Consider the following 19,114-nt stretch of genomic DNA (forward strand, 5'->3'; position numbering starts at 1 on the left):
ACTCACAAACTGACAACATGACCTGAGCTAAAATCAAGAGTCAGGATGCTTAACCCACTGAACTACCCAGGTGCCCTGTTGCTTTTGCTTTGAAAAGGATGACAAACTCCTGTGTTGAAAACAGACTGCCTGAGGACAAAGTTGGCAAAGGAGACTCCTTCCGAGGCTGTTGAAATAGACTGGGCAGATAGGTAGGATCACAGCAGGTTTGGAGGAAGAAGACAGGTGTTCACTTCTGGACAAGTCAAGTTTGAGATCCCTGTTAGCCAAACACCAATTCATTATTTTCTCTTGGATGTCTGTCAGACTTTGAAGTTCAGGGGAGAGATCTGGGCTAGAGAAATTTGAATGATATTGAAAACCACGTGCTGGGGGAGCTCACCAGAGGAGCTGATCTAGGTAGAGAAGAGGTTGAGGCTTAAGGCCTGGGGTCCTCCTATATCACAGAGATATATAGTAGTGAGCAGAGGAAGCTGAGAAAGAGCCTCTAGTGAGGAAGAAAGAAACCCAAGAGAATGCTGGAAGGATGCCAGGATGGAGTCATCAGCTGTGTCCGGGGCTGAAAACAATGACATTGGTGTTAGCAACTTGGAGTCATTGGGGGTCCCGCAAACAACATGATACCCTTTAGAGTAGTTTCAGTGGAATGGTGGAGGATGAGGGTAAAAGTCTAACTGGGATGTGTTTGGGAAATCTGGAATAGGAGGAAAGGAATTGGAGTTAGCAATGTAGAAATCTCAGTTTGCTTCAAGGGGAGTGGGGTGCAGATAAATGGAATGGTTGCTGGAGGAGGATGTGAGAGTGAAGGTTCGGACCCCTCCTCCCCATGGTGCAGTAGAAGCAGGGGAAATTGCTTGAGTAATGTCCTCAAGAAGGCTAAAAGGAATGGAATCTGATCCATAGATAGGAGATTGGCCTTAGATAAGAACACCGTTCTTCCATGGTAACCAGAGGGAAGGTAGAATGCATAGGCATAGAAGCAAGTGGGTAGGTGGGTGTAGTGATAGGAACATGCGCAGAGTTTCTTCTGGTTTGTTTCTAATTGGCGAAATGGAAAGCAGGGATATCTGCTGTGAACAAGGGGTGGGGGGAAGGAGAGAGAGGGCATGAGTGGCTGTCTAGGGGTGTGCTGGGATAATCAGCAACATGAAAGGCCCACTCAGGGTTAGGAGCCATACACTCAAAGTGAGATTAGCACAGTGTGTGTCGAGCTGTGCATTTGCAGGTGCTGAGTGGGGCAGCATGGTATTTAACCAGGGTTAGCTTTTTTAGGCATGTGTGATACTAAGGGAGAGTGGGTCAAGGAAGCTAAGGGTTTAGGTCAGGGACTGATTGTAACAGTGGACTTTCGGCCTAAATTGGGTGAGCAGGAGACTAAGGAGCTCTCGAAAAGGTAGAAGAGGTTGTGTAATCTTTTTACAAAATAGCATGACTGAAAGTAGAGTGAGGTAGATCATGAAGCTCTCTGGTGCCTTCCTAGACCCAGGAATTTTGGCTCCCATGTCCTCTTGTATCATTGGACTTTGAGCCACACCCTCCACAAATGGCTTTTGAGCTTTTATTTTATTATTATTTTTTTTAGAGAGTGCATGAGCCAGGGAGCGGGGCAGGGAGAGAGAGAATCTGAAGCAGACTCCACTTCCATCATAGAGCCCAACTTGGGGCTCGATCTCACGACCCTGGTATGACTTGAGCCAAAATCAAGAGTTGGACACTCAGCTGACTGAGCCACCCAGTTGCCCCGGCTTTTGAGCTTTTAAACAATCAGTCCTTGCTGATATAGATCATTGATGAAGAAATTAAGTGATCCAGAGGCCGTATAACCTGTGCTGCTGGTTGGTGAGGTACATAGAGATTTGTACTCTAGGAGCTGGCAGTCCAGCCTAAGCTGTCATATAGTACCTGGTATGTTCCTGATTCCATGTCTCCTTGGTTTTAGCCATAAGAATCCTATTCCTAAGGTGGCCTTTGATTCTATAAAATTTAGGTTTAAAAAAAGTCTTTTTAACTTAGGGACTTAAAAAAAAACTCTTTAAGTAGAGCCCATATCTACCTAACTCCATCCAGAAATAGAAGTGGGGAAAAAATGTAATTTCTGTGGGTTGAACTGAGTAATTTTAATTTATTTCTCAATTTGATTCAATTTAATTTATTTTAACTAGGCTGTACGCCTAAAGTGGGGCGTGAACTCACTACCCCGAGATCAAGAGTCACATGCTCTACTGATGTGAGGCAGCCATGCGCCCTGAACTGAATAGTTTTAAATGTCTGTGTACTTCTTGCTTCCCACTTCTCAGTTCTTTCTTTGGGGTTTCTTTAGAAGAATGTGAAGTTATGAGCCTTGTTCTTCTGTCACTTAGCTATCACCAACTTTGAGGCCTGGTGGAGGCCTCAGCAAGCTTTCCTTTTTTTTTTTTTTTCCCCCTTTCAAATTTTAATTTATTTGTTTATTTTGAGAGAGAGGGAGGGAACATGAGTGGGAGAGGGGCAGAGAGAGAGAGAGAGAGAGAGAATCCGAAGCAGGCTCCCCACTGTCAGAGCAGAGCCTGATGTGGAGCAAATAAATAAACATCTAAAAAATAAATTGGGGGAGGTGCTTGGGTGGCTCAGTTAGTTAAGTATCCAACTTCTGCTCAGGTCATGGTCCCGTGGTTCATGGGTTTGAGCCCTGCATTGGGCTCTGTGCTGACAGCTCAGAGCCTGGAGCCTGCTTCGGATTCTGTTTCCCTTTCTCTGCCCCTCCACCGCTCACTCTTGCACTCTCTCTCCTCTCTCTCAAAAGTAAACAAACATTAAAAAAAAAACTTTCCTATAAAAAATAAATAGGGGTGTCTAGGTGGTTCAGTTGGCTCAGGTCATGATCTTGCAGTTTGTAAGTTCCAGCCCTGCTCCAGGTGAGCTCGAGCCCCACTTCAGGTGAGCCCCACTTCTCTCTCTCTCTCCCTCTCTCCCTCTCTCCCTCTCTCCCTCTCCCTCTCCCCCCCTCCCTCCCCCTTCTCTCTGCTCCTTGCTCACTTGCGCCCCCCCATAAATAAATTAAATAAATTCAAGTTAATTAATAGTGTAATACTGGCTTCAGGAGTAGAATTTAGTGATTGGTCACTGACATATAACATCAAGTGCTTAACACCCATTTAGCCCATCCCCCACCCACCTTCCTCTATCAACCCTCAGTGTGTTCTCTATCATTAAGAGTCCGTTAGGAGGGTGCCTGGGTGGCTCAGTTGGTTAAGCATCCAAATTCAGCGCAGGTCATGATCATCTTACAGTTTGTGGGTTTGAGCCCTGCAATTGGGCTGTGTGTGGACAGTCAGAGCCTGGAGCCTGCTTCGGATTCTGTGTCTTCTTCTCTCTGTGTCTTCCCCAGCTCATGCTCTGTCTCTCTCTCTCAAAAATAAAGAAAACATTTAAAAAAGTTTTTAATAAAAAAGAATAATTTAAAAAGTCTGTTATGTTTTGTTTCCCTCTTCCCCCCCCCTTCCCATATGTTCATCTGTGTTGTTTCCTAAATTCCACACATGAGTGAAATCATATGTTATTTGTCTTTCTCTGAATGACTTACTTGGTTTAACATAATACACTCTAGCTCCAGCCACATTGTTGCAAATGTCAAGATTTCATTCCTTTTGATGGCTGAGTAATATTCCTGTGTGCATGTGCGCGTCTGTGTGTGTGTGTGTCTGTGTGTGTGTGTCTGTGTGTGTGTGTGTGTACACACATCTTCTCCATTCATCAGTTGATGGACACTTGGGCTGCTTCCATATCTTGGCTATAGTGAATAATGCTGCTGTAAACATTGGGTGCATGTATCCCTCTTTGAATTTGTATTCCTTGGGTAAATACCTAGTAGTGTGATTTTTATAGGGTAATTCAATTTTTAACTTTTTGGGAAACTCCACACTTTTTTTCAGAGTGGCTACACCAGTTTGCACTGCCACCAACAGTGTTAAGAGGGTTCCCCTTTCTCTGCATCCTCGCCAACATATGTTGTTTCCTTTGGTGTTAATTTTAGCTATTCTGACAGGTGTGAGGTAGTATCATTGTGTTTTTGATTCGTATTTCCCTGATGATGAGTGATGTTGACTATCTTTTCATGTGACTGTTAGCCATCTGAATGTCTTCTTTGGAAAAATGTGTATTCATGTCTTCTGCCTGTATCTTAACTGGATTGTTTTTTGCGTGTTGAGTTTAAGTTCAACACTTATTTTGGATAGTTTATTTTTCAACACTATTTTGGATAATAACCCTTTATCAGATATGTCATTTGTAAATATCTTCTCCCATTCCATAGGCTGCCTTTTAGTTTTGTTTATTGTTCCTTCTCTCTGCAGAAGCTTTTTATCTTGATGAGGTCCCAGTAGTTCATTTTTGCTTTTGTTTACCTTGCCCCCGGCAACTTGTCTAGGAAAAAGTTGCTCCAGCCAAGGTCAAAGAGGTTGCTGCCTATGTTCTTCTCTAGGATTTTGATGGTTTCCTGTCTCACATTTAGGTCTTTCATCCATTTTGAATTTATTTTTGTGTGTGGTGAAAGAAAGTGGTCCAGTTTCATTCTTCTGCATGTCAGTAACCAGAGCAACAGTTCTTAGAGTGATAATACTGAGAAAAAATTGAGGTATCTTAATCAGAGATCATGTCAGTATTGGCTCTCTTTGTTGTGTGACATTGGGCAGATCTCTCTGATTCTCTGGGTTTGTTTCCTCTTGTGTTCACAGTACCTTCAGAGGTGGTTGTAAATAAAAGTATGTATGAAAGTGCTTTGTAAACAGTAGTATGCTGATAACTGTTAGTGGTTTTCCGCAAGGATTTCCAGGTAGTTCATGGATATATCTCTGTTACTCAATCATATTATGACAGTATTATATGATAATGTAGTTTTGTTTCTATATGAATTATTTACATTTAAAAAAGCATGGAGTCTTTTGTCTTCCCAGAGTGCTCAAGGATCAAAAATTGCCATGTGTTGGTCCGTAGAGTTTCTGAATTTTTTCTTTGCAGAGTAAAATACTAGTTTTAAGGGATTTTTTTTTTCTTTTAAGAATCAATACTACCCTTCCCTCAAAATTAGGTTTATCTTGTTCTACAAAAGGGTGATCTCCCACCGCAGGTTTCTTTTACAAACTACTTCTTTCTTAGGGTCCTTGGGTCCCAGCTCTGTCACTTGAAACAGTCTTAAAATTGGATGTGACAAAGGGCCCAGAAACTTATTGGAGATGGCAGAACCTGGTTGGGATGCCTGGTCCCTCAGGGAGAGTGCCAAAGGAGCAAGCAGGCTGCTCTTGGTCCTGCTCTATTTGGCCAGTCTGGGTTGGCTATAATCACTGCCACCTGCCCATTGTCTAGCTGGTGTCCTTTTGAGCCTGGCTAATATTGCCTGTCTTACACTTCCTGGCACTGCCCTAGAGTAGAAACAGACTCTTAGGGCCCTGAGAAATCTGGGTTTTAGAGAAATATTTTGAGGGTGACCTGAAAGGGCTTTGGTTTGGGCAGATTTGAAATGCAAATAAGGTTCAGAGATCTGCTGCTAGGTGCTATTAAGGAGATTTCTCTTTTATTATCGCCTCTAATAGCCCCTGTCATACTTAAACCTTGAAAAGAGGGAGACATTCAGAGTGTATTTTAGGAGAATTGCAAACCAACATTTACTGGGCCTACAGTGCTGGACCCTTTGTCTACATATATCATCCCATTACTGTTTTATGCTTAGCTGTGGTCACTCTACAGAAATTCTGACAGTAATTTAGAAGGAGTAAATTGAAGATACACTCTTGGGGTACCTAGCTGGCTCACTCAATAGAGCATGTGACTCCAAGTGTCATGAGTTCAAGCCCCACATTGGGCATAGAGTTTACTTAAAAAAAAAAAAAAAAGATACACTCTTTCTCACTAAGCTAGTGTTAAGCTGAGTTGTCTCTCCATGTATTATTTAGGTAACAGCTATTTATTGGATATGGCATTGGTGCCAAAAGACACACTTCCATCTCAGTGGGTTACAAATTTTGGGGGGAGATAAAATACATAGTACTTGGTGGTAGTTATGAAAAGCAGAGTGGGCACAGTGGAAAGAGCAGATGTGTGCTGAGTCTGTTAGATCTATGGCCTCAGACAAACAGGCTGTGTCCCAGTTTCCTCATTTGTGAAATGGGGATAATACCACATAATTTGCAGGAGAGACTGAAGAGTTTTTAAAGATTTAATGCATATAAAGTGCTCAGGACAGTGCCTGGAATATAATGGAAATGAAATAAATGGTAGCTACTATTTTTGCTAGTTAATGAAAAGAATAGAATAATATAACATAAACACCTTAGAACCTATTCCAGTGATGTTGACATGTCTTCAGACGTGTTTTTTATGTTCTACTTAGTGGCACATTTTTGTCTTTTAATAGTGAATTTGATTTTTGAAAAGACGTAAGTACGAATATTTTTATTGGTAGTGGTACGACCTCAGAAATGAGATATGAACATCATAAAATATTTATGGATGTGTCTGATTAGAAACTGGGTTTGGAGGCAATTCCCAAAGAGGCATTCCCAATTTTTTGAGCAATTAGATTATCATTGGAGATATGTAACTTCTGCAGATGAACATACTAAACATATTTTGAGAATCACTCATTTTAGTATGTACTACTAAGTGTTAGAATAAATGACAGAGCCTATAAATGCTGTGGGAGAACAAAGAAGAGGGGATTAGAATAGAGTGCATTGCTTTGGGAAAGCCTGTAGAAGATAGGGCTTGAGTTGAACCTTAAAGAGAGGTAGGGTTTGTCAGTAAGGGAAGAGGGATGGTATTTCCGAGTCTTTTGGGCCAGTCACAAGAGCAAAGCGTTTGTAGTTTGGTTTAGTCAGCAAATGTTGATTGCCTACCTAACTGTGTGCTGTACATTTGGCTGAGCTTGGGAACTCAGATGAATGGACAACTGCTCTGACTTAGTGTCCTGGGGAAGAGGCACATAAAATGAACAACTATAATACAATATAGTAGTGTAGTAGAGAGGTACAGAGGCAACAGTGTGAGTGTGGAAGAGGGGCACCCAACCCAGCCTTAGGAATCAAGCAAGGAAGAGGAGATGGTGAGATCAGGCTGACTGCTGTGCTAAGTTACTGTGTAAGAAAGGAAGATGATGGGATGAGACTCAGCTGGGGTTGAAGCTAAGGATTTGAAACTTCATGATACAGGAAATGCAAAGTCCTTGGAAAAGTTTGAGCAAGTATTTGGGGACATTAGTGAGTTGGTATGCAGAATGGATTGGCATGATAAGAGATGAGAAGCAAGGAGGACATTTGGGAAACTTTTTGCAATAAAACAGGCTAAATACGAGAAATCTTTGAATTAGAAATGTGGAGGAAGGCGTGGAAAGGCAGGGAAAAGAACACGAATAGGCAGAGTTCTTGGCTGACTTGTCACAGAAAATTAAAAAAGTCACACATTCATTCTGAACTTTGGGATCTGATAGAATGTTGCTGCTGTTAAATAGGGGTGACAGGAGGGTGAGTATGATACTTGATATGCTGCCCGGGTGCTCACAGAGCCTGGCTCTTTGGGAAGGCACTAAGACATTTAGTGTGTGTCTCTTAACCCGCCCCCCACTCCTCACCATCTCTGCATCGCAGTCTAACTGCTTTGGATTTTCATTGCAGCTCCTCTACCCCCACCACCCATGATCCGAAATGGTGCCAGGGATGCTCCCCCTCCCCCACCACCATACCGAATGCATGGGTCAGAACCCCTGAGCCGAGGAAAGCCCCCACCTCCTCCCTCAAGGACACCAGCTGGACCACCCCCTCCTCCTCCACCACCCCTGAGGAATGGCCACAGAGATTCTATTACCACTGTCCGATCTTTCTTGGGTGAGTAGCAAGCTGTTTTAGTCTCACAGTTCCTGTGGTGATGTCACTAATTCCAGTGGCCACTCTAGAATGGGAATGGTCACTGGGTACCCTTTGTTGACAGCAGTTCTTCTCCTAACTTCCTCTCGGATTTCTGGGCCTTTGCAAATTGACATGCCTTTCCTTTTGCAAATTCTAGGCATGATTGCTTTGGAAGAGATTGAAGTAAAATCAGTAGGTGTTGTGTTAATAACTCCAAAGCCACTCTCTTGCTCCCCAAGGATCATTTGTGATTAACTTTTAGGTCAGAGACTTTATCTTCTTCAGGATTATTCAGGCAGGAATTATGTATCTTCCTAGGAAGGAGAGGGCCTTTCTGGACCTTTAGAAAACAAACAAAACACACCACTGTACACCACATTAATCTAATAATACAAAGCCACTGCCTAGCTGTGTTACTTTGAGGAAGCCATTTCATTTCTCTGGGCCCCGCTTCCCTCATCTATGAAATGAGGGAGTTGAGATCAGGAGTGTATCATATTTAACTTTTCAAGGTTATAAATGAGTCTTAGGCCCCACTTAAGAGGTTCTAATTCATTAGGTTTAGAATGGAGCCCCAAGCAAAGGTTGTCCATAGGGTTTTCTCAGACCCTCTGTTGAGGACCCCTGGAAAGATCTATACAGCCCCATTCGACCCTAACACTCTACATTCTTTAATGGTTAACTCTTACCGCTCCCACTCTAGTCTGTTCCTAATAGGTGGACCAGGGTTTTTGGAATGTGAGTCACGCCCATAGAAAATTTGAGCCGCCTTGTAGAAGGGCCATGGAAAGTGGGAGTGGGGGCCGTGAGAGGGCTCTCCCAACTGTGTCGTAGAATTTAAATGAGGGTAGTTTGGACCAGAGGGGAATTATCTGGTCAGATCTCTCACTAGCTCGTGACAAAAATTCCCGTTTTAGGTTAATGTCTACCAATCTGTAGATTCAGTTCAGTTGGTTTCCCATGGTGACAGTCTCTAAGATGACTGAAACAGAACTGTATTTCTTTCTCTTCCCATGCAAACAGCTGGGCTTCTTTCATGTTAAGTGTGTCGTTTTTGGTGGAAAGATTTGAAGAACCAATTCAAAGATTGATTCCTTTTTATTAGAAAGAGCCTTTCATTAGAAAGATTCTTTTCATTAGAAAAGAGCCTTTAAGCACAGCCTCTGCATATGAGGTGCCTAGAAAGATGCTCTTGCTGGCCTCCAGAACCTTGGTTTAGTGGGCCAGGCGGGCCCCTCATCGTCCATCAGAATGCATGGGAAATTAGCAAGGGGAGGGTCAGAAGTGGTACAGAGTATGTGGGAGCACATGAAAGAGTGATAGGAATTAATTTTTTGTTCTTTTCCCAGATGATTTTGAGTCAAAGTATTCTTTCCATCCAGTAGAAGACTTCCCTGCTCCAGAAGAATATAAACACTTTCAAAGAATATATCCCAGCAAAACAAACCGAGGTGAGAAGAGCAGCCATGAAAGTTTTTCCATAATTCCGTTGAATGTAGAATTGGTGTGTTTTTCTTAGGTTAAAATTTGCTTCTCCTCATCAGTGTTTTCTTAAGAAAACAAAGATAACAACAAAACCAATCCCTAAATTTTAAAGGTTAGCTTAAAGAGCCTGTTTCTTATTTCAGGAATGTTTGGGTTATTCAGGGTCTGGTGGTTGACCTTCTGTATGTGGTTTTCGTTTTTATATTTTTCAGCTGCCCGTGGAGCCCCACCTCTGCCACCCATTCTCAGGTGAAGCCTGGCTTGGTCCTGTTCCTCAGGATAAGGATGGACCCTCTCCTGTGCTCAGATGGTCCCTTCCATTCCCCTGAAACCTGCATGAGAGCTCCTGACGTGTTTCTCCAGTGCAACCCACCTCTAGACACCAAGCGTCCTCCCCACTCACCTCCATCTATGCATCTCGTCTCTAGACTTGGTGATTGGACTCTTTATATTGACAGGAGGGTCTCAAACCCTGCATCCATCCCTCCTCTTGCAAGCCCTGCTAGCCAGATGAGGAAAAAGCTTCCATGTCTCCTGCTTTCCTTTTGGGGAAAGGTGCCTTGTTGTGATGAATGAACTCATTGTTGGAGCAGGGTGGAGAATGGTACTCCTACCTTCTCCTACCCACAGTGGGGGAAGCTTGGCGAGTATATTCTATTTCATCATTCAGGAGGCTGGCATGGCCAGGACTTCTGGGGGGTGGGCATTTTTAGTGAAACAGGAAAGGAATTTGCAGAGAAGTGATCTGTTTTAAAGGTCATGTTTGAAAAAAGGGCAAAGAAACGGTTCTGCTTTCTTTTTAGGGGTATTTTGGTTTTGTTTTCACCCCACCCCATGCCACCACCCCAGGGAGAAGTTGGATATTACAAATACTAAATACTAATCAGTTGAACTAAACATCTAATAAGAAGAGAGGGTGAAATAAACTGGGGATCCTTTTAGAGCTAGTCAGTTTCTGTGCAGCAAAGGGACCAGGAGCCATTTGCATCCTCTGGGAATCCCTGCCCATTTCCTCAGGGTGCTGAGGCTGAGGGATGTTTTTCCTCTCTGCACTGCCCACTCCCTCAAGAGAAAAGTCCCATTTTTTACAGATTCACATACTCCAAAACCTGCAATGGGAGATGGGAAGATAAGGCCTTGGCCTTGACACCTGGCCCTTTTAGTCCTGCTCAGAAACTTCAGCCCCTCATGGGTGCTCCAGGATGACAAGGGAAGGGTGAAGCACCTCATGGAAGGGATCAGCTCTGTGGACTTCGAAGGACTTTAAGGCCAACTTATTCCAAAGTTCACAGCCCATCTGGCTGAGTATGTTCTTTCTGTTCCTTTCTCCACCACACTTGCTTTCCCAAGACTGAAGGGGTTATACAACCAAATAGAGAAGGGTGAGGAAGCTTATGGGGATAGTCAAAGATTCCTCTGTGCCAAGAAGCACAAAGACTTTGGTGAGGTGTGCTTCAGTCCAATTGATCTTCCTTGGCAGTCAGCAATATGTTTCTTTGTCTTCCAGTCCTAGTTAAAGGGCACAGAGGAAATGGGTCCCAGTCTAGGTAGGAACTGAGCTTGGATGGTGCAACAGGGACTTCACCATTCTCCAGCAGCAGGATGGGGCTCCTGGGTTCTACACATGGGTTGGTTTGGTTTGCTACAGCTCTTGCCAAGTGCAGAGACTGCTCAAAGCTTGGAGTTAGAGCAGGAGAGCCAGGGCTATTCCTTGAAATGGATGGGGAGAGTCAATTAAAAATTATCACCAGATACATCAACAGGCTTAAACTGCCTTAGGGACCTCTCTAATCTGTTAGATCACAGACTAAGGATCTGTGCCTGGTGCCCAGTGAAACCCAAGTCTTCCCAGTGCTAGATGGGAGAGCTCTCAACTTGGGTTATTTGTATGGGGTCTGCTATCCTTTGTCATCCCCTGGACTACATTGGCCCTTGGGACAAACCATGGTGAGGTCTGTCACCAAACTTTTCTAATCATTCTCTTTATTTTTATTTTCAAATCTGTTAGCAGTTACCTCCCAGCAGTATATCCCTAGCATCCTGAAGCCAGGATAGCTGAGACAGGGCACTAGTGGAGGGAAAAAGAGTTACAAGAGTTAATTCTGCAGCAGAGTTCCAGGGAGATGTTGACCAGTTACTGAACTTGGACTGTGAAGTCTTCCCATTTGTTTTTGAAATGGGAGTTGATGCCTTTTGTACAATGTTATCAAAGTATATCTTTTTTTTTCCTCCTTTACTCAAACATAGAGCATCAAAATGAGTATCACAAGTAAAAGCCAAACCCCAGCTTTTCATTGGGGCTGATAATCTTCCTCCTCTGTGACCTGCTGTCCCTCATATTCCCCAGCATTTGGGCTGTGTCACATGGGTATTGATTGTATTCCCATTTTCTTGGCCTCATGAAAAAAGGCCTGGGCCTAGATCTAATCAGAGGGATTTTCTTCTTGAGAGCATGTTGATGGCACAGTACCTATTTAAATGTCTTTTGCCTTATATGTTATTTGGTCCCTCTGTTAATAACAGATTTATTGTCATGTATATTTACTATTGAAGAATGGGAATGTGATCCTCATAGTTATTGATCTATTTTATATGTTGTAAAAAGCTTGTAAAATAGATTTAAGGTGGGCTGGCTGCAAGAGCACTAAAACTTCTCACCTTTTAAACTGCTCTTTTTATCTGCTTGTGGGAATTTTGTCTCTTCAGTGGAAGATTGGGTGGTCTCATGTTGAGACTATTGCCCAGTCCCATTAACCCCCTTATTCCCTCCCAGAAGGAAGAGACATTGCCTAACTAAGCATCAGGAATCTGTGTTAAAAGCCCTTGTGCGGGTTTGGTTTTATGATGTTTTTCTCTAGTGGGAAAAACTTAATTGTTTCTTTCCACCCTTTCTGGGAAGCAGAGCAGTGGCTTCCAGGTTTTTAAATGAGCTAGATGCCCCTCTTCCCTCTTTTTTGGTCACCAGACCTGGATCGAATCACTTTGATATTCCAGGTATGGTTTTTTTCTGTTGTGGGGATTTCCTCCAGCTGCAGAACCCTATCATCCTCACAGCCTGGGCTCCCAGAGTGTGGGTTTAGGGCTACCCCACCTGATGGATGTGAGGCTGCTGTCTCCAGAAATGCATCCCAGCATTCCTAACTGGCAAACGCAAGGAGACTAGCCGCTGGCCATTGCACTGGGGGCTTCCCTCCCCCGACAGCTTCCCAACTTGAAGCCCAGATTTACCTCCAGGGAGAGGTGAGAAAAAATTGTAAATAGACTTGCTACAGAGCAACTCAGGGTTGGGGTGTGTTTTAATTCTCCTGATCACTTGAAATAATCTGTAGGCTGAGTGCTTATGGGAGTGGGGGAGAAATGTGACTCCAGGGTCCTTCCCTTCCGCAAAGCTCTGGGGGTGGAGTACAGGGCATCTGAGGCCCTTTGATGGCACTACACTGAGCTGTCTGTCCTTCTGGAAACCCAACCTACGATCAACTGCAAATCCAATTCTTCACATTCCAGTTGTAGCCTTTCTTTCCCTACTGAATCTCAGTCCCTGGCCATGTGGTCAAGGTGGCTTTCTGTAAGACACCCTGATTTAGGGAATGGAAGGCATTACAAGTCTGCCTTCAAGACTCATCTCTTAAAAGCAAAATGTAACAAAATTACAGCCACCTTCAAGATACATACAAAAAGAAGGATAACTTTAACTGAAGGAAGGATTTGGTTCCATTCAACTCCACGGTCATTGTGCCTTTACTTGTGTTAGAGTTCTCTGCTTTCTTCCTCTCTCCCTTTGAAGCAATTAAAATCTTCCTTGATAACTGCTGTTTCCTTCTTTCTACTCTTGTTTCTAACAGTTTAGTGGGTTTCCTCTAATTGTCTTAAATCTCATTCCACTGATGGCAGAGGGGCCAAGCCTTCTTTTCTCATGTCTAACCTTTGTCCTTTCCCACGGGGACCAGTGTGAAAGTCATAGTCAACACTGAATAAAAGACTAGAGTGACGTGTGGCGTGCGTGAGTGTGTGTGTCTGTCCATCTTTGCGTGTGGGTCAGTTTATTTTCTTTTTAAAAAATAATTTATTGTATGACTTATTTTGGAGTTCTACTCCAATTACAGTGCTCCCTCACCCAATTAGCAGTGATTTTGCCCCCTCCCTCCCCACAATGTATAGTCTGGTCTCAGGTTGGATTCTTTGGTACATTTCTTTCTTCTGGATGCCGTGCAGTTTAATTAAACCTTGCTTAAAAACAAAAACAAAAACCTGAAAACTGTGTACTCTTGTCTGGAACGCCGCCTCAAGTGGTGGCATAGAGAGGGGAGAAAATCCGTTGCCTCCAGTGAGTGTAGTGGTTTGACTAGGACCTCTGAGAAGGTAGATGCACTGACTTGGGCGGAAGCATCTGGTAGCTGGAGGGGTTTTCCCTCCTCCCCTCCTGCTGTTTTGAATACCACAGTTCATTAGCCATGCTCACCTGGGTGATTCTGATAGATTTGGTCATCAATGTTTGCCACCTACCTGATTTCAGGGGACCCAGGAGATGCTCTGGCCTTGTCCTCTCCTTCTATCTCTTAAGCTTCTTTCTACCTGTGTTGCATGGCAGTCTCAGACTGAGGTATGGAAGAAAAGGTGGGGGCAGAGCAGACAGACTATGCGTGTCTATTTTCATTGTTTTTTTTTTTTTTCCCTTTCCTGCTTTTTGCATTGAAATCTTAGCTGGCTTTCTTGAACTTTGACTTGGGGTGTAAAAACTGAACCAGACATTCTCTGCTTACTGTGGTCAGCTGACATAATCACCACCAAGAGTTAATGAGCTTACCTTGCACTTTTCATCACTAGGAAAGGTCTTGAAATTATTTCCCATACTGATTCATTATGGGTGTGTGTATGAATCACTTTCACATAATTTTAGATATGAAAACATGTGAGAGGGAGGGGGGAAAGGCCTCCTTTCATTTTCATCCATACTTAACAGATTGGCTGAATCCCTGATTATTTGACCCATCATTGTTATTAATATGATTAATAAACTACCTATTTATTGATTTAATTGTTCCTCCTGTGACTTTAAATAGCCCTCAAATAGATTTTGTGTGAATGACCCTCAGCTTCACTTCCTAACCCTGTAAGGTTTTCTCTGTCCTGTTTGAGATGGTATTGCTAGTCTGTGTGTGTGTGTGTGTGTGTGTGTGTGTGTGTGTGTGCGTGCGTGTGTGTGCGCACGCATGGGTGCACACACAAGGATGTTATGCACTGGATGGGTCCTTCCAGTGTGATTTGATTCCTTCCCTCATGCTACTGTGTTATCAGTTAAGCAGGTGATAAGGACTCCAGTGTGTCAACTGTCATTATTACTGAGACACAGCTGCTTACTGTGAATGTGCCTGTTTAAGTATTTCCTGGCCCCGCCCAGCCACAGCTGCAAGGATGCTGCCTGCCTCTGACTTCTGTTACTCTGCAGACAGAGGTAAGAGAAGGAAAATGTCAACCTCAGGACCCTAACCACCCCAGAGGAGAACTACAGGGAAATGCTTCACGTCTGACATCATGACAGCACTGGAGCCCAGTCTGGATCATTTTTACACAAAATTGAATTAATTTTCCACTCCTAGGTTATGGGGTGTGAAATTTAAAGGACTCTATGCTATCCAGCCACAAAAAGTGTTCATGAAAAAGGTGGATATCCAGTTGGCAGGAATGTCCTTTCCGTTCTTTCAGCAGGCCTGTATTGTATACTTTACTCTGCCAGGGACCTACAATATGAAGATGAATAGGACACGGTCTTTGCCTCCAGGGAGCTCAGAGTCTAGGAGGACACTTCAGGACAGCTGCCAGGAGAAACCTATGTAGGTTATTAAAAGGCTTTATGACAGCCAGGGAGGGAGGATGGTGTGTGGCATTCCACACAGAGGAAACCGCAAGGACAGAGGCACAGAAGCAAGAAACTGGTGGCATGTGCAGCATGTTCCTGTAGTATCGGAAAGGGAGAGCTTCATGTAGGTAACCTTTTAGGGACCTTTCAATCCAGACATTCTGTGATTCTCTGCCTGCTCACGGTGGTCATTTAATCTTGTAGGCTTATTTTGGACCATTGTTTTTCTTCTTGGTGGGTGTTTTTATAGCCTGCAAGATGTATATGTTAAGTACTCATTGCTTCCTGGGCTCCCTCTAGCCCACTGTAACTGAGGGAGGTTGTTTGCCACTACCCCTTAAAGCTGGCTGGACACATGTTTCCATTTCAGGTTATTAAGGACAGTTCTTAGGTGGCCAGGTTATCAAAATACATGAACAGTAAATGTTGCTTCCTGGGTTCTATCGCTCTATTAAGAGATCAGAAATACCATCAAGTCAAAAAGCCTCCATTCTACGGTAACACTTTTTCCATTCACGTCAGTTAGTCTCTTCACTTAGGGTTTCCAGCTCCTAGAGAGCCTTCCCAAAATGTGCTCCTTCACCATCTCTTCCTATTTATTTACTTTTGAAGTTTTATTTAAGTGATCTCTACACCCCACGTGGGGCTTGAACTCACGGCCAGAGATGGAGTCATAAGCTCTTGTGACTGAGCCAACTAGGCACCGCCATCCCTTCCTATTTAGAAGTACACAGAAGGTTTCTTACTTAGGACCTGCATCTAATACCTCCCCCTGTATTTAAGTGGTCAAGAATTTGATCTCCTGTCAGACTTCCTGAGTTCAAATGCCAGTTTTTCCACTTACTGGTTGTGTGACTTTGGGCAAATTTACCCAAGCCCTCTATTTCAGTTTCCTCATTTGCAAAATGAAAATAACACCAATTTAATGCGATGTTTGTGAGAGTAAGGTGATAATAGGTGGGCTCAGTGCCTGGCATACACTTACAACACTCAGTATTTGTGCTTTATCTCCTGTATGAACTAATTATAATTAACTGATGATTGTAATACCATTGGTTCCTATTTCTCAGCTTCATTGCTCTATTTCATTTGAAACTAAAGAATGAAAGATAAATGCCTGCCATCACCTAGAATTGGGTTTTGGCCTTCAAGGGAACCTGAGGTTATTAGCTTTGGAAGCCGGCCTGTAAATTACTCCTTTAATTTATATTTTTCATTAAAAGCTCAGCTTGCCTCTTCTTCTATAGGGGTCTTCTCTGGCCCTGAAACCCCAGTGTTTAGCCATAAAATAAGGTTTTAAAATTAAGTGTCCATAATTCTCTCAGCTCCCCACAAGGTGTGGATTAATGGAATTGATAAGAAGGTGCACAGGATGTTATTTTTAACGAAAGCAAAGGCCTGGCCCTATTTCTTATCTTTGAAACACAAATCAAGGAGATACTGCGATTGGAGTGTAGTGTATTTATTTATGTATGTGTAGAGCTTTACAAAAAAAACCTCGGTTTGGGTGTCAGGAAATCTGGGTCCTAAGCTCTTCATAGCTCTTCATCGCCACCAAGATGCTGTGACCTCTAACCCTCTGCACATTCGCTTTGTGACTTGCAGGTTGAACATTAGGTAAGTAAAGCGCCTAGTATCACGCCTGGCACACAGAACTGCCCCCCCCCCCCCCTTCCCCTGTCATGACAGGTAGTAGGTCTCTGAAAATGCATACCACTAGGATAATGAGAATGGGTACGCGCGCCAGTGAGAAGGGGCAACCACATCTCTACACCCACGGAAAAATGAGCATGGAAACAGAGTCGCGTTGCAGCTAAGACTACACTTCCCGCTGCCCTTTGCGGCCGGCTCGTTTGCCTTACCCAGAATCGCTCCCTCCGCAACCTTGCGTCTTTCCGCGGAGGCCCCGGATGTAGAATCCCTCCTTGCTCGATGGGCGTGGCCTGGCAGTGGCTCTGAGACCTGGGGCTCTCTTATTGGTTGTGGTCCTTCCGACTGGATTGGAAGTGAAGGAGGGGGCGTGGGCCAAGGCGCGCGGCGCTCTAGCGACAGCCAATCAGAAGCCTGGTCGGGCTTTGGCGGGAGGCGGTAAAGCTGCGGCTTTGCAGATTTGGCGCGAGTGCGGCTGGGCTTTACTGCAGCTGGTGTGTAGTTTATTCCGGAACTTGCCCTGAAGAATCTCAGAAGCATTGTGCGAGAGACGTGAGAAAGAGCCAACACTGAGGTACTCAGCTTTGTGAGGTGGAGAGGAGAGGATTGCTCGGGGAGGCCTAGGGCCCAGGAGGCAGCGGAGTTGGGAGAGCGGCTACGGCGAGGGCCGCTGCTTCCCCCTGAGGCTCGAGGTGAAGTGAGGGGAGAAGAGCTCAGATCGTCGGAGGTCTGGGGTCGGAGTAAGAGAAGGGAGTAGCTTGGCAGTCGTGCGTGGAATAAAGGGGCTGAATGTCGAAGGAGGGAGATGTTTCGGAGTGGGGTTGAGAAGGTGTGGCGTGAGGACTGAATGCAGGGTGGAGGGAAGACCGTATATATGTCAGGGTGCTGGGCCAACCTGGTGATAAAGACACACCCCGTGCCCGGAGTGAGGGAATTAGAAGTCCTGTAGAAGTCAGTTAAGATAAACTTTTTATTGCATCACTCAAGTGGTTAAGAATTTGGGCTCTGGAGCCAGAATGCCTGGCCTGCTATGACTTTGGGCTTTTGTGCCTCTGAGTTTTCTCCTCTGTAAAATAAGAATAGTAAGAGTGCCGACCTCTAGTGTGTAAAACTTAAATGAGTCAGTGCCTAAGGGGCCCCGAGCTGGCTCTGTCCGTAGAGCATGCGACTTGTGATCTCAGGGGTCATGAGTCGGAGCTCCACGCTGGGTGTAGAGATTCCTTAAAGTGAAAATAAAATGCTTATAACAGCGTCTTACACATAGTAGGTAAACAGCAAGTGTTTGTTATTATTGCTCAGATTTGGATGTGAAGTAGAACTGAATGCTAAAATATTGTTATCACATAATTATGAAATGTTGCTCATCGTTATAAATTCCATGTTAGCTACTTTTCCTTCATTTTTTACATATTGACAGATTGCCCTGTTCCCTTTTTTTGTACCCAGCCGTGTTGCCATCATGCCTCAAACCCGATCCCAGTCACAGGCTACAATCAGTTTTCCAAAAAAGAAGCTGTCTCGGACATTGGACAAAGCTAAAACTTCTGGTGACACCAAACTAGAACTGACCAATGTCCAGGCCTCACGCCATTCTTGTGTAAAAATTCTGCCTCTCAGCCCCAGAAAACGTCTTGGTAAGCTATCCATTATAGAAGTACAACTTTTTGCCTGGTAGCTCTTTGTTTGTTTAGTTTGAGAGAGAGAGAGAGAGAGAGAGAGAGAGAGAGAGAGAGAGAAAGCATGAGTGGGGGGAAGGGGCAGAGGGAGAGAGAGAATCTTAAGCAGGCACCACGCTCAGCACAGAGCCCCACTCGGGGTTTGATTCCCACCACCCTGGGATCATGATCTGAGCCCAAATCAAGAGTCGGGTGTTCAACTGATGGAGCCACCCAGGCGCCCTGTGACTGGTAGCTCTTGACCTCTCTTTCCTCAATAATAAGATGCCTAGTCCTTTGAAACAGCTTCCTAAGTTCATTTAAGACCACTGTGTTCTTAAACTAATTAAAAAAAAAAAAAGACCACTCTGTTCACTTTGGTTATTTTCAAAATAGTTGCTAAATTCATTTACTGAACTTCAGAGTTAAGCTCCGTGTTGAGGTCACTTTCTGAACTGCTTAACAGTTCTGGTATTCAGTTCCTTAATTTTGAACTTAGTCGTCAGTGTTTTAAATGACCTTGCAGTTATTTATATAGTATTTTGAAGCTTTCACCTCATTCATTAATGGTGAAATTAATAGAAGCAAAATAA

At 44.0% G+C, this 19,114-nt stretch overlaps 2 protein-coding genes across 11 annotated transcripts in view; both read left to right on the forward strand.

Annotated features, from left to right (window-relative positions):
• Positions 1-14,389, forward strand: part of WIPF2 (WAS/WASL interacting protein family member 2) — a 49,426-nt gene extending 35,037 nt beyond the window's left edge. For all 5 annotated transcript variants that reach the window (XM_040497448.1, XM_040497447.1, XM_040497450.1 and 2 more), the window contains 3 exons: positions 7,644-7,853; positions 9,224-9,325; positions 9,572-14,389. In XM_040497448.1, the coding sequence (XP_040353382.1) occupies positions 7,644-7,853; positions 9,224-9,325; positions 9,572-9,612 (353 nt within the window). In that variant the 3' untranslated portion in view covers positions 9,613-14,389. The remainder of the gene's footprint in view (positions 1-7,643; positions 7,854-9,223; positions 9,326-9,571) is intronic.
• Positions 9,686-19,114, forward strand: part of CDC6 (cell division cycle 6) — a 45,858-nt gene continuing 36,429 nt past the window's right edge. For 3 of the 6 annotated variants that reach the window (XR_005797548.1, XM_040497437.1, XM_040497441.1), the window contains exons 1-2: positions 14,485-14,811; positions 18,313-18,500. Coding sequence is in view for 5 of the 6 variants with exons in the window: in XM_040497437.1 (XP_040353371.1) it covers positions 18,326-18,500 (175 nt within the window). In the remaining variant the exon portion in view is untranslated. Of the gene's footprint in view, positions 9,793-14,484; positions 14,812-14,839; positions 17,441-17,462; positions 17,559-18,312; positions 18,501-19,114 lie in introns of those variants that run through there. The other 3 variants (XM_040497439.1, XM_040497438.1, XM_040497440.1) reach the window with 3 other exon arrangements.

The sequence above is a fragment of the Herpailurus yagouaroundi genome, unplaced genomic scaffold (genome assembly GCF_014898765.1).
Source record: "Herpailurus yagouaroundi ecotype Mexico unplaced genomic scaffold, PumYag 189, whole genome shotgun sequence".
Lineage (NCBI taxonomy): Eukaryota > Metazoa > Chordata > Mammalia > Carnivora > Felidae > Herpailurus > Herpailurus yagouaroundi.